At 39.3% G+C, this 14,450-nt stretch overlaps 1 protein-coding gene across 10 annotated transcripts in view; it reads left to right on the forward strand.

Moving 5' to 3' along the window:
• ARL3 (ARF like GTPase 3) overlaps positions 1-14,450 on the forward strand; it is a 32,175-nt gene that overhangs the window by 262 nt on the left and 17,463 nt on the right. For 2 of the 10 annotated variants that reach the window (XR_013959063.1, XM_080642146.1), the window contains exons 2-3: positions 7,373-7,516; positions 10,798-10,914. Coding sequence is in view for 6 of the 10 variants with exons in the window: in XM_080642146.1 (XP_080498272.1) it covers positions 7,373-7,516; positions 10,798-10,914 (261 nt within the window). In the remaining 4 variants the exon portion in view is untranslated. Of the gene's footprint in view, positions 1-275; positions 557-592; positions 836-7,372; positions 7,517-10,797; positions 10,915-14,450 lie in introns of those variants that run through there. The other 8 variants (XM_080642144.1, XM_080642143.1, XR_013959064.1 and 5 more) reach the window with 8 other exon arrangements.

Consider the following 14,450-nt stretch of genomic DNA (forward strand, 5'->3'; position numbering starts at 1 on the left):
CGCCCCCCACTCGCCGTCTCGGCCCCAGGCCCAGGGCGGGGCACTGCGCTTAAAGCAAAGTTGCGAATGGGATGGTGCTCAGCTTGCTGACTGGTCTTGGATCGGTTTCGTGGGGCGGCGGGGAACCCCGAGGGTGTGGGACCTGGGCCTGGGGAGGAAGGCGGGACTTGCAGCGGTCTGAAGCTCGGGGAAGGGGCTGGAAGGGTGCGTGGATGTCCCCGTTCGGAGCCTGGGCTCCATCATTACTCTGGGGACTGGGATGAGGGCGGAGCCGCAGAGCTGCGCAGAGCAGTCTCCGCACTCAGGCTTAGATCTTCCCAGGGAACTGGCCTCCTCACGCCGCAAGAAATTGGGGTCCGCCCGGGCCGGGCCAGAAGCGGGGAGCAGAGCCAGCGCTACTGCGGTTCAGGTCGCCCTAGCGGTACCGTGGGAGTTGGTAGCCTAGCGCTCCTTTTTCCTAGCGGTGCGCGGACGTCCGGGGGGGAAGGGTGTAAATCCCAGGACACAAAAGAGGTCCCGCTTGGAAGATATGCCTGGTGGATTTTACGCTGCCTCGGTGTGTGTGTGTGTGGCGGGCATGCTTCTGCAGTCCTGAGTTATTTGCTGAGGGTTCTGCAAGGTCTGGTTGTACGTGATGATCGATACTTAATCCATGCAGATGGAAGCAGATTTGCTGCCCAGTCCCTGGCATTTCCTTCAGAACCTGTTGCAACCTTCTTTTGCAGATGACCACACCAGAACCAAAAGGGCAATTTCAGCGTGGGGTCTCCAAACGAAAATGAATGGGAAATTAAAACTAGAGAGTGGGCATCATTCTGGGGCACTCCTTTTCTCCGTAAGACCTAATGAAATCTTCCCAAAACTGTAAATTATGATGTGTGACAGATTTGACCGTTGACATTCTGTTCCTTGTTGATTTCTTTGAAGTTAACTGGAGGGTGTTAAAATGAAATTAAGTTGTTTTAGGAGGAAGCAAAGAAAAATGGATTTTGAAACATTTAGAACAGGTTGGTTGGCTTTCCAACTGTAAAGAGCCAGCACTCAAACTTAAGAGTCAGTTCCCTACCCCAACCCCAATCTCTTTTTGACTTTTAGAAATGTTGAACTACATATATCCATATATACACACATATATATGTTTCCATCTAATGTGTCTTTATTGATTTCAGAGAGAGAGAGAGAGGGAGAGAGAGACGAAACCTGGGCATATCCCTGACCAGAATAGAACCAACGACCTCTCAATGCTCCACACTGGCCAGGGTGAACCATTTCTATTGATTTAGAAGTAAGAAAAAGCTACTAGGTGTCCACAAGGAAAAAATGTGTGCCTTTGGTCAGATTATCTAATGAGTAAATGTTGATAAGAAAAAAAATCTCTATTGATTTTACACTATCAGACTGTTAAAGAAGTAGAATTATTTGATCTAAAGTTGCCAATCACATTTCACACTTGCTACATTGCAGTTTTATTAACTTCGGGCTAAACAGATTTTTACATTTTCTTTTTATTAATCATTTATACATGAGTTGTCCATTTAAAGGCTAAGTTTTTCTCAACAAATGAATATAAACACAAATATTTACAGAAAATAACTAGAAATGAAAAAGGCATGCCAACCTAATCGAGAATGAGATGTCATCATAAATGAGAAATGTATGAGAGTACCCTAACTTTTTCCCAGTTTATCAATTAAATGGACTGTAATTTCATGATTGTTTAACTTATAATTACGGGCCACAATAAATTAACCACTGCTCATGTTTCCAGATGCAAAGTGATACTGCATACAACAAATACACAGTGTATACAACATTGTTATATGCAACTGTTCTGTTCAGTGATCAAGACAGATTTGTTTTTCTTTTTTCTTAAAATGAGCAATAGGAAATTAGGACAAATTATTCTGGATTCTTTATCTGGTTTCCAAAATACACTTTTTTCCCTATCTCCCAAAGTGCGAGCTATTCTTAGAACTGAAAGTGGAACGTGGAATTTAAAAGGTCAGTGGTGTCACATCTTGTATCCCATGGGCCCCCATGGTAACTGTACAACTGAACAGTAAGTCCCAGGTTGTTGGGTTTGGGGTTGTGTGTTTTTTTTGTTGTTGTTTGTTTTTAATATATCTTCAGCTATGACTAATACATACTTTTAATTTGGAGAGTACTACAACAAAAACCCATTGGGGTTTCTCTGAACATTTAGGGTAAGCTATTTTACCCCAGCCTTAAGATTCTACATCCTTGGTGAAATACTAAGACGGCAGTAATTTTAGGGCATAACTAATTATTATTTAATAATGACTCCCTCATTCAGGAATTACTTACGGACTGCTTTCTACATGTATGAACCTAGTGATAGTTATCAAGGGTATTAAACATTTGAAGATGGTTGCCAAGATTGTTTTCTGGTCAGACATGGTCATTGAAAAGTAAAAAGAAGAAGACTAAACACAACAATGGTTTTGATTGCCTAATATGTGCCTATGCTTTACATGCATTACCTTATTAATCTTCCTAACATTTTTCTTTTTTAAAAAATGTTTTTATTGATTAGAGAGAGAGTGAGAGAGAGAAACATCGATGTGAGAGAGAAACATCTATCGGTTGCCTCCCACAAGTACCCAACCCAGGATCGAACCTGCAACCTGGGTATGTGCCCTGACTGGGAATCAAACAGGCACACTTTTGGTGCACAGGACGATGCTCAACCAACTGAGCCACATTGGCAAGGGCTCTAACATTTTTCGTAAGATATAAGTATTGTCCCCATTTTCTAGATCTAACTGTGCCTGGAGTTACATATATAGGGAAATTGAATAAAATCTATGAAACTCTAAAACCCGTAATGTTCTTTTCATTAGTATTCTGATGAGGTGGGAACCCACAATCTTTCAGAGAAGATGCCCATATTTTGTTCCTTAAGAAACATGGTATTTTATTTATCTGAGAGATGAAGAGAAAGAAGACAAAATTTGGGTGAAGTTCTCTCTATTAAACTATAGGAATTCTTAAAAATTAATAAGGTCTTACTAGGCAGCACCAATTTTTTTGTTAGATTAAAGAGGTAAAAATAAATTGAAGTCAGTTCTATTTAAGCTAGTTATGGGGAGTGCATGCACGTGACAGTTGCCTTATGACTTTGAATATTTAAATGTTAGCTGCTCCTCAGAGCCACATATATTTTCCATATACCATTATCTTCCTTTCCCCGCTCCACTACACCAGTTTCTTTAAATGACCTAGTTTGTATCATTTTAGGTCAGTGTTCCCATGCCTCTGCCAGTAGTTGAGTTTAAGTTGATTTTGAGGCAGGTAAAATGTAGCACATCTATTCATGATTTGCCTGTAAAAAAGTTTGTTTAAACATTTTATGGATGAGTCAGACCACTTTTGTCCACCAGGGTGCATATAACTTGTATACTGGTACATGCATGGTGATAACACAATCCACAGTTAACTGAAGTTCTTGTTTCTTAAATTGCCTTTGTTTAATGGCATAGGAACACAAGTCCTACATAGAGATTGTGTCTATTTTACTCACTACTGCACTTGGACACATTATGGGAATTTAATGATGAATGAATGAATGAATATTTTGACAAAAAACACACCTTCAAAATCCATTCCCTTGGATTTATGCTGTAAAACTTAGCTCCATAATAAAACGAACTTCTAATGTCTACCTTCTTTCATTTGACATTTAAAATGAAGTATGGACATATATAGATAGAAACATAGAATAGACTTATTCTGTTCTCTTTCCTCCAGCTTACTTTGTACCTTTCAGGCAGAATCCTGGTATCTATAAATATCCTCTTCCCTATTTAGCAAACCCTGGTAATCCTGTGATCCCCTGCCCTCAGTAGTTGGTTGGGTTAATATGATGCTGTATTGTATTTGTCTCGCCTAGACCATGCTTGAAATGCCATTTATTATTTTGCTGGAAGAAAATATTAGCTAAACTTTTCATTTCTCTGTAATTTCACTTAAGGTGGAACATGTGAAGCCATTGTTGCCCGCTGAGGAAAATTGCCCATTAGAAATGTAGATGCCTTGTTTTTTATACCATTAGGTTAATAAAGCTCAGCTATAGTTAGAATGGTTTCTTTCTCATCTGTGCTTTGCTTTTCTTCTTTTAAGATGAATAGAAATTATATTTTTCTTTTAATCAATTTCAAGTAGAATGAGTGCATAAAAAATTTCAGCCTGCAGAATGCAGTATTTTTATTTAATAGTTTTTCAAAAGAAGAGACACGCGAGGAAACACCTAAAACATTCATTTTGAACCTTCAAAATATTTTATAGAAAACGGGCCTTCTTTCACGATTTCTACACTAGTAGATAACGCACGAGAAGAACTGTACCTGTGCTGTTGTTTAATGTTCTAATGGGATAAATTCCAGTTGTTTTATAATTTTATTGGAAAGGTAATGAGGACATCTAACCAGGAACTCAGGAGTAGTACAATGTGTTTCCCCTGTTCTTAGCTTTTTTATATCACCAGTCCCCTGAGGATCTCAGAATTCTAATTTTAACTGTTCTGAAAGAGGGTATTATAAATGAGTGATTGCAATGTGGCTAACAGAAGCCAGGGAGAATTCTCATAAATATAGTTTAAAAAAGGAATGGTGTCAAAGTATTCAAGGCCAGAAGAGATGAAAACTAAAGAAGTGTCATGCCTATCTTTTGTTTGTTAGTTTCAAATCTATTCAGCCTCTCTTTCCCAGATCTTTTGGTGTAGAATTTGTCTTTCTGTCTTTAACCAAACCTTCCATTTTACTGCTGGAAAAATTTGAGGCATAGAGAGGTTAATGTGGTCCTTAGCAAGTCAGTGCAAATACAGTACTAGAAGTAGTAAACAAAGAGTCTCTCAAGAGAAAGGAATTCTTAAAAATTATGCATATTTGCATATCATTGTCCATAGACTCAGTTGTTGAGAATTATTTCATAGAATTATTATTTGATCTTAGTGAATAGACTGGTTTGAATAATTGCCTGGTGCAATGCAGATAAAAAATAAAACCATTTTATATAATTCTAAGATTGAGTTTGAAGGGATTTCTGCTTGAGCTGGGAGATTAGATTAAATGCCCTTTAAAATCTGGTATTCTTTGGTTCTTGTAACCATGCCTTATTGGAACAAGATTGTCATCTGCAGGACAAAACAAGTAACTATCTTACAAGATTTTTCTTATGTTCTTGGATAAAAAGCAACATGATTTACTTGCACCAATAAAAATCCTATCTAATAAAGAGGGAATATGCTAATTGACCCTCATGCCATTGCAAATATGGCAGCACCCACAGCCAATAAGGAGGGAATATGCTAATTGACTGCCACTCCCTCAAAGATGGCAGCGCCAAGTCCCCTCAGCCCCGCCAGGGCAGCAGACACGCCCCCAGGTGGGCCCAGCTGCTCCGCACACCTGCCTCCAGAATCCCCCAGTCCCCTCAGCCCCCCGGCCTCCCAGGGCCTGCCCAAGGCACAGGCAAGCCTCAGATGGTGGCTGCCCAGCCGCCCAGGGCCGCCTGAGGCTCAGGTAACCAGAGCCAGCCGAGGCTTGCGCTGCCAGCAGTGGCAGCAGCAGAGGTGTGATGGGGCGTCGCCTTCCCCTGATCGCCGGGTCACCTCCTGCTCCTGTCCCGGACTGTGAAAGGGGGCAGGCCGGGCTGATGGACAACCCCCTCCAGTGCATGAATTTTCATGCACTGAGCCTCTAGTCCTATATAATAAAAGCGTAATATGCAAATCAACCAAACAGTGGAATGACCAGTTGCTATGATGCGCACTGACCACCAGGGGGCAGATGCTCAACACAGGAGCTGCCCCCTGATGGTTAGTGCGCTCACACGGGGAGCGCCGCTCAGCCAGAAGCTGGGCTCACGGCTGGTGAGCTCAGCAGCGGTGACAGGAGCCTCTCCCACCTCTGCTGCAGGCGGGCAGTAAGGAGTGAGGGGTCCTGGACTGTGAGAGCGGGCCTAAGCTGGCAGGGATTGGGCCTAAGCTGGCAGGGATCGGGCCTAAGCTGGCAGGCAGACATCCCCCGAGGGGTCCTGGACTGCGTGAGGGCACAGGCTGGGCTGAGGGACCCCCCCCCCCTCCTACCAGTGCACAAATCTCGTGCACTGGGCCTCTAGTTAATAATAATAAAACAAGAAACAGAAATATTAGGTTACTAGTCAAAAATATTATGGTTAAATTTTGATTTTTTTTTTTTAATGAATGACTTTTAAATTCCCTAACATCCCTGTTATATCAAACTAGAGGCCCAGTGCATGAAATTTGTGCACTGGCAGGGTCCCTAGTGGCTGCCGGCTGCCTGCTGGGGCCTTCCTCCCTTCCCCTGGCTGGCCCTGCCCCCTGGTTGAACTCCCAGACTCGAGGGGACAGTTTGCATACTACGCTTTTATTTTATAGGAAGATTCTTCATCTGAGCCCTGGCTGGTGTGGCTCAGTTGCTTATTGGCCCGTGCACTGAGAAGTTGCTGGTTCAATTCCTGGTCAGGGCACATGACCAGGAGGCAGCCGATCCATGTTTCTCTCTCTCTTTTTAATTCTTCATCTGAAAAAACAGATAATCCACACTGTGCACCTGTCCTGTAAGGGTCTCATGAAAGTTACATGATGATAGAGTATTTTGAATGATGAATTCTTTTTTTTTTTTTTTCAAATTTTATTTATTGATTTTTTTTCAGAGAGAGATTCTTGTATGTGCCCTGACCAAATTGTTGTTCCACTGGTTTATGCATTGATTCTTGTATATGCCCTGACTGGGATTGAACCTGCAACCATAACATATCAGTACAACGCTCTAACCATCTGAGCTACTGGGCCAGAGCTAAATGATGAAGTCTTAAACAGAGAGCCCAAATACAATTTTATATAACTTTTTTGTATTTCTTTGTATAGCACCTTTAACTTGCATTAAGTTGGGTGTTAATTCTGTTTAATTAAATAACTATTATCTATCTATCTAGTGCCAGGCATGTGGAAAACAGAAACTATAGTCCTTACCCGTGAGAAACTTCACTCTACTAAAGGAGAAAAATACAAAAGTCAGTTACCTGTAGTCTGATATGATGAGTGCTATACTCTAAGTTTATATAAAGGACTTTAGGAGATTTGGGGTGATTACTAAGCTAGATTAATAGAAGGAGCAGGAATAAGCCATGCTATTTGTTAAGTTGTTGAATTTACTAACCTACTTCTGCCAAAACTTAGAAGGGGAAAGCAAATGAAACAAATGGCATCAAAGTGGGAAAGAATAATAATTAAGCTATCCACATTACTTTTTTCAAGGAGAAGGTACTCTGCTATTCGATAATATGAAAGTTAGTGCCCCAAAAGTAATCTTTTTTATGGTTGTTCAAGGGCTTACTCTCAATTTTGCGTAAATTGAAAAGTGCACCAGACCAGGAGGTGAGACTCCTTCTCCTGGGTTTGGATAATGCTGGCAAGACTACCCTTCTGAAGCAGCTTGCATCTGAAGACATCAGCCACATCACACCTACACAGGTGAGCACTGCGTTGGCCCCAGATATTTGTGGGACTCATGGAATATGATAATAGCAATATGAAAGTCAAAATGGGAGATATCGTTTTGTCCATTTCTAAGTTTTGTTACTGGGAAAAGAATATACTGTATAAAATAATCTTAAGATTTCAAAAATGTATCGAGATTCCATTCATATGAGATACTTAGTCAAATACATAGAGACAGAAAGTAGAATAATGGTTACCAGAGGCTGGAAAGAGAGGAGGAAATTGGGAATTATTGTTTAATGGGCACAGAAAGTCAGTGTTGCAAGATGAAGAAAGTTCTGTGGACGGATGGTGGTGATGGTCGCACAACACTGCAAATGTACTTAATGCCATTCAACTGTACACTTAAAAATGTAATGGTATATTTTCTTTTATGTATATTTTATAATTTTTAAATAAATAATACAAATATATATGTATACATATGTCAGGACACAATCAAGTCCCTCAGATCTAAGTGATTCCTTTAAAAAATAGCTTTATCTTCTCTGATTATGAAATTAATTCATATAGCAAATATAGAGAAAGTATAAAGGAGAGAAGCAAAGAGTACTGTGAGAAAACCCACTGTAAATATTTTAGTGTGTATTTTTCAGACTTAATAAACACAAATGTATATCAATTTTTTAAAATTACCCATATTTTTAATGCAGTCCCATCAACCCTCCTCTTTCCTAAGGCTTAGCAAGTAAAGCACAGAGGGTAAGACAGTGGTGGTGCTCACTGTATGGAAGTTGAAAGACAAGTCCTGGTTGGAAGAACTCCAGTCCGCTTCTTTGGACCTCCTTTCCTGTTGGAAATTCCGAGAAAGCTGGACCTTTGGCCAAGCCTTTGGTTTTCCTAACTAGGAACAGCCCTATCAGTCAGTCCCAGTCACTTTAAAGTGCTTGAGCATTAACATTCAGCAAAACCGGGTTTAGTTAGCATTTTCTGTTGCCATACTATATACTAAGAGCTTGGTGTCAGGTTTGAATAGCTGTGCTGGTGTGTGTACTTCACAGCCTATGAATATTACTGATTCAAAACACTTTGCAGGAAAGTCATTTCAACTCTTACCAAATGAGCAATTTTACAGCTTCTGAACAAATTTAATGTATAGTCGAAGGAGGAGCATATTACAGTAGCATAGCCCAGAAAGGCTGAAAACATTAGTGTGCGAGGATTTCAGCCAGAAAAAGAAGTGCTAGATTTTGGGGTGTTTTTTTTGGGGGGGCATGTTTGTTTGTTTCGAGATAGGCTGTATTTCTCAAGAACATGCTGCGACCATGGAAATGAACTCAAAGTATGGACCCAAAGTTCCAGTTCTAACTTTCAGGCTTTTTTTGATGTGTTGTAGGTGATTCTTATTCTACAGGGTAGGGCAAAAGTAGGTTTACAGATGTTTGTATGGAAAATAATACAATAATTAATAAATAACACAAGAGTAAACTCTTTCGTATGCTAACAACTGTTAAACTTACTTTTGCCACATCATGTATTATGTCACTTTCATATTCTATAAAAACAAACCTTTATTGTATTTTTGTTTTATATTTTAAGTAATAGATGCTCATTATAGTAAATTTAGAAAGTATACATAAGTAAAATTGAGAAACTAAAAATCACCTATAATATCCATTCATACATAACCACTGTTAACACTTAGTGATATATGCATTCAGGTTTTTTTCTATGCATATATTTGATGGATATATTTAAAATAAATAAAAAAGGCTTATAGAGAATGTGCTGTTTTATATCATCTTTTTCACTCAGTACTGAATGTAACATCTTTCTATGTTGTTATAAATATGAATGTAATATACATCTCATTATTTCCTTAGAATAATTTCTTAGTAGATTTATTAGGTCTTGATGACAATAGAATTTTAAGACAGTTGATACATATGGTTGAATTCCAGAATTTACTCTAATTTACTGCTTTCTTTTTAGAAGGATTTTATGTTACTGGATTTGACATGTAATATTGTAGTTATGTATAGTATTTTTAAGCTCATAAAAGTGGTTTTGTCAATGAGTCAGAATGAAGCAGCCTTTTACAATAATCTTAAGTCACATCCCTTTAGAGTTCTTAAACTTCATATTTATTCAGTCATTGGCATTTTAGAGGAGCTGCAATCAGCATCATCCCCAGTTATTCTCTAGTGATTATTTATCCTCAGGAGAAGTTGGGTGGCAGTGTTCCTGTACCATTGCACTGTGCCTGTCTTTCTGGGCGGGCCAGGCAGTAGTGTTGGCAAGCTGCCAGATGAGGCAAATGTTTATGGAGGCATCCCCAGATGTGCTTAACTCCAGTTATTCTGGATGAAATGTCACTTCTGGGGGAGCACACTGTTGATTGGATTTTTCAGAGCCTGATTTCACTAAATCATTTTTGCAAGAAGATATTTTATTCTTGCTCATGAAATGCCTTCTCTCCAAACCCCCAAGTTCTTGTTAATTTGTTTCTCTGCACACTACCTCCCAGCTCATAATTCTGCCTGCTTCTGATTTGCTCGCCTTCCCCAAAGTTCCACCTTGAATACCTGTCCTGAAAATGAATGCTCTCTTTTCAGGTTCATTAGAGATACCTAATAAAGAACAGTTTCAAATACCTACTTGTTTGTTTGTTTTCATCACTGCCTATAATTGAGGGCTCTACTTCAGAGTTTGAACATGCTGTTCCAGCAGGCCCTACCTTTCTTACTGGGCTCATAATCCAGTTATTAACCAGCCTCCACCATGGTTTCCTGAGTTCAGCTCCTTCCTTTTCCTGAGTAATCCATATGAGAAAATTTCTTTAATTTTGAACTACTCCTAAAGAATGCAATCTTCCAGATTTTAGCTTTTGCCTTTTTAAATGTAGCGTTTGTTCTGTTCTGTCAAGTTTTCAGATTCAGCTTCGGGGGATTTTTGTTAGTTACAAGTAATGTCCTGTTAAATGTACCACCTGAGGACTCATCAGGGGTGTGGCCTGTGTTATCAGAGCTACTCTCATACCAAGTTGTCCTCAGTGGTTGTGTGTGTGTACTCATTACAGGAAGCACATCATGTTAGCCATGACATTTCAACACTGACTCCACAACCTGAATAAAGTAAGCATGTATAAATACATTTCTTCGTTCCCTATCATAGCAAACTGTTTTCAGTATTATCAGTGTCACATCTGGCAGAGTACCTCAGAATTAGTAAATAACATAGCTGTCCAGTGTAACTTTGTCAGAATTATGATCTCAAAGCTTAATAAAACTTGTTTTTACCTTTCTTTGTTGCAGGGTTTTAACATCAAAAGTGTACAATCACAAGGTTTTAAACTGAATGTATGGGACATTGGTGGACAGAGGAAAATCAGACCATACTGGAGGAATTATTTTGAAAACACTGATATTCTTGTAAGTACTCTTTCTGATGTGTTAATTCATAGTCTTTTCTGCTGGGTTAGGAACATTAACTCTATAAGGTTCTGTCTTGTCAATAATTCCATTGCCATAACATTAATCACTAAATTTAGGGCTAGCAGAAGGCTCCAGATTGTGTGAGAGAAACATCTTTGTATAACTTGTATAAGACGTTTTGCTGTCGCTCAGTAACGATGTTGTACCCACACCCACCTTGGCAAATAAAGTGTTTATTTATTACCATAGTGATTTGAACAGCAGTGGGGAAGTCAGAAGAGTATGCGGCTAACTCTATCATCCTAAGGATATCCACAAATCAAGTGTATCCCAAACTGAGCAACCAAGATAGTAGTGAGAGTCCTGGGAACAGTGATGTGTAAGGAATGATTGAAAGGCCTGACAATGTCCTTCCTGGAAAAGAAAACACTTGGAACTGTCTTCAGTTACTTTAAGAACTATCTTAAATCAGAGATTAGCCTCATTGTGAATATTTCTAAAGGACTGGACAAGAAGCAGTTCGGGGAGTATTAGATGGTAGAGTTTAACTCAGAATAAGGAAGAAGTTTCCTATAATTGTAACTGCCCTGAATTAAAGAAGCTGCCTCAGGCACTGGGAATTCCCTGGCTCAGGTGGCCTTTGTTCAGGCAGAGGCTGGGATGTTAGTTCTCAGCTCTCTGTCACATTCTCTAGGACTACTGTTTGTCTCCTGGATTAAGGTACTTGGAAAGAAATACTCAAGTAAGAGCAGTTCATAAGGACATGAATGACTCTAAGGTTCCATACGGAGGTCTCAGAAACTTTCCAGTCCTCAAGTCAGGGAATTTTTTTTAAAATATATTTTTATTGATTTCAGAGAGGAAGGAAGATGGAGAGAGAGAGAGAAACATCAATGATGAGAGAGAGTCATTGATTGGCTGCCTCCTGCACAACCCCACTGGGGATTGAGCCCACAACCCGGGCATGTGCCCTTGACCGGAATCGAACCTGGGACCCTTCAGTCCATAGGCCGATGCTCTATCCACTGAGCCAAACCAGGTAGGGCATGGGAATTTTAAATCATAAACTCTAACACTTTGAGGGTAGACTGCAAGGTAGTGATAATCTGACTCTGGATTCCACACTTCCCATTTGCTTAGAGTGCCTGGGAATTATAGAACTAGCCAGCAAAAATCAGCTTGGAGCAACCCTGCAGGGGCTTTTACCAGCTACATTACGTTGCCAGTACCAGACAGTATTTTTTTAAAAATATATATATATATATTTTTAAATATATTTTATTGATTTTTTACAGAGAGGAAGGGAGAGGGATAGAGAGTTAGAAATATCAATGAGAGAGAAACATCGATCAGCTGCCTCCTGCACACTTCCCACTGGGTATGTGCCCGCAACCAAGGTACGTGCCCTTGACCGGAATCGAACCTGGGACCCTTGAGTTCGCAGGCCGACACTCTATCCACTGATCCAAACTGGTTAGGGCACCAGACAGTATTTTGGATTCAGTGTCAACATTCCATTATTTTCCAGTGCCATTTGGGTTTAAACAACTCTTGGGGAGCAGCTGGGTCCCCAGGGTTAAATTCTAAGGCCTGGTGACTCTTAGTTCTGTCTGATAGTTTTGTAGCAGCTTGCAGTGGCAGTGGTTGATGGATTATATTTGTTTGTATTTAATAGTTTTCCATTGTTGGTTTAAAAGACCTATTACACTAGACTCCACAACAGTATTGAGGCTTGACACATTTAGTTTCCTGGTTAACACTTTTCAATTATCTCTAGAGTGCCATAATAAATTCTTGCTTTAGAGTGGGTGTCGACAAACTGATCTAGTCTGCCTTCTGCTATACTAGAGCCTATGAGCTAAGAATAGTTTTTATACAGTATTTTTATTTTTATTTATTTATTTATTAATTTTATTTTATTGTTTAAAGTATTACATATAGTAAGTAGTACATATATCTCCATTTTATACAGTATTTTTAAATGGTTGAAAAACTTTCAAAAGAAGAATAAGATTTTCTCACATGAAAATGAAGTGAAATTCCAATTTCTGTGTCCAGAAAATTCTGTTGTGACACAGCCACGTCCACTTGTTTGTGTATAGGGTGGGCAAAAGTAGATTTATAATTGTGAGTAAGCGAAACACAGCTTATTCCTTTATTATTATTTACTAATTATTGTATTTATTTGATTACAACTGTAAACCTACTTTTGCACACCCTGTATTTTCTATGATTGCTTTCACACTACAACAGCAAAATCCAGTAGTTGTGAAAGAGATTGTGTGGGCCACAAAACCGAAAATACTTACTAGCTGACCCCTTACAGAAAAAGATTTCTTTAGATCATTAAATGGTTCTCTAGGGGTTTGAAAGGGTCAGGGCAACTCCTAAAAGTGCCGAAGTTATTCTCAGGGAAGATGAGACTGAGAACATTTTTCTTCAGCTTTATTAATTGTGGGGAGGTGACTAATACTAGTAAATAAAACCTAAAGTATGACAGAAAGGAGGGGAGAGGCTGTCTTCCATTTCTTTTAGGCCAGGAAATAACAGCCTTCTGATAGATAAAAACACATCTTTTTTTCCCCCAAGGTATGTTCATATTATTACTAAACTCTATTTACTTATTGTTACCAGTTTTGTGTTTAAATGCAACATAATTTAAATAAAGCAACTGTGTCATCATTTCCATATCCAGTGTGTAGGACTTAAGTGAGATCTCAAACAACTGTCTCATGTATAATTTCCGTAATGCCACTCACACCCGAGTCACCTGGGTATCGATACTGCTGCAGCACACATAATTGAAAACCACATTACCCAGAAACCTTATTTGTTGTTTTCAACCTCCTTTTAGACTTTTGCTCAAGTGTTCAATAAAAAGCCACACATTTTAGTATCATCTCTTGCTTGGCTCCCTACCCCTCTAGTGTAGCAATACTTGGGAGCAATAAAATGACCAAAAGGTGGCAGCAGGAGGGAGGAGGACCAGAAGCAAAAGGAGAAACAAAGAACCCTCCATTCACATGCTGGATAGTCAGTCTGGATAATCCAGAGTAGGCTGTACTTCCATCAGAAAAACAAACAAAAAACCTTTCTCTAGTCTTCCTCCCGCAACCAAATAATAATTTCAAAGCAGTTGCCAAGGAAGATGTGAATTGGCTTTGCTTAAAGCAGTGGTCGGCAAACTCATTAGTCAACAGAGCCAAATATCTACAGTACAATGATTGAAATTTCTTTTGAGAGCCAAATTTTTTAAACTTAAACTTCTTCTAACGCCACTTCTTCAAAATAGACTCGCCCAGGCTATGGTATTTTGTGGAAGAGCCACACTCAAAGGGCCAAAGAGCCGCATGTGCCTCGCAAGCCATAGTTTGCCGACCTTAAAGCATCATTCTGAGTGCCATGGATAACTATATTTTAGAATAGATCTATGAAACTTGATTTTTGAGGCTCCATAATGTTTTAAGGTCAGAAGCATTATAAATGTTTTAACTTTATCCGATACTTTCTGAGTATTTTTTTTGAGTATTTTT

The sequence above is a fragment of the Plecotus auritus genome (assembly GCF_963455305.1).
Source record: "Plecotus auritus genome assembly, chromosome: 9".
In the NCBI taxonomy this organism is placed as follows: Eukaryota; Metazoa; Chordata; class Mammalia; order Chiroptera; family Vespertilionidae; genus Plecotus; species Plecotus auritus.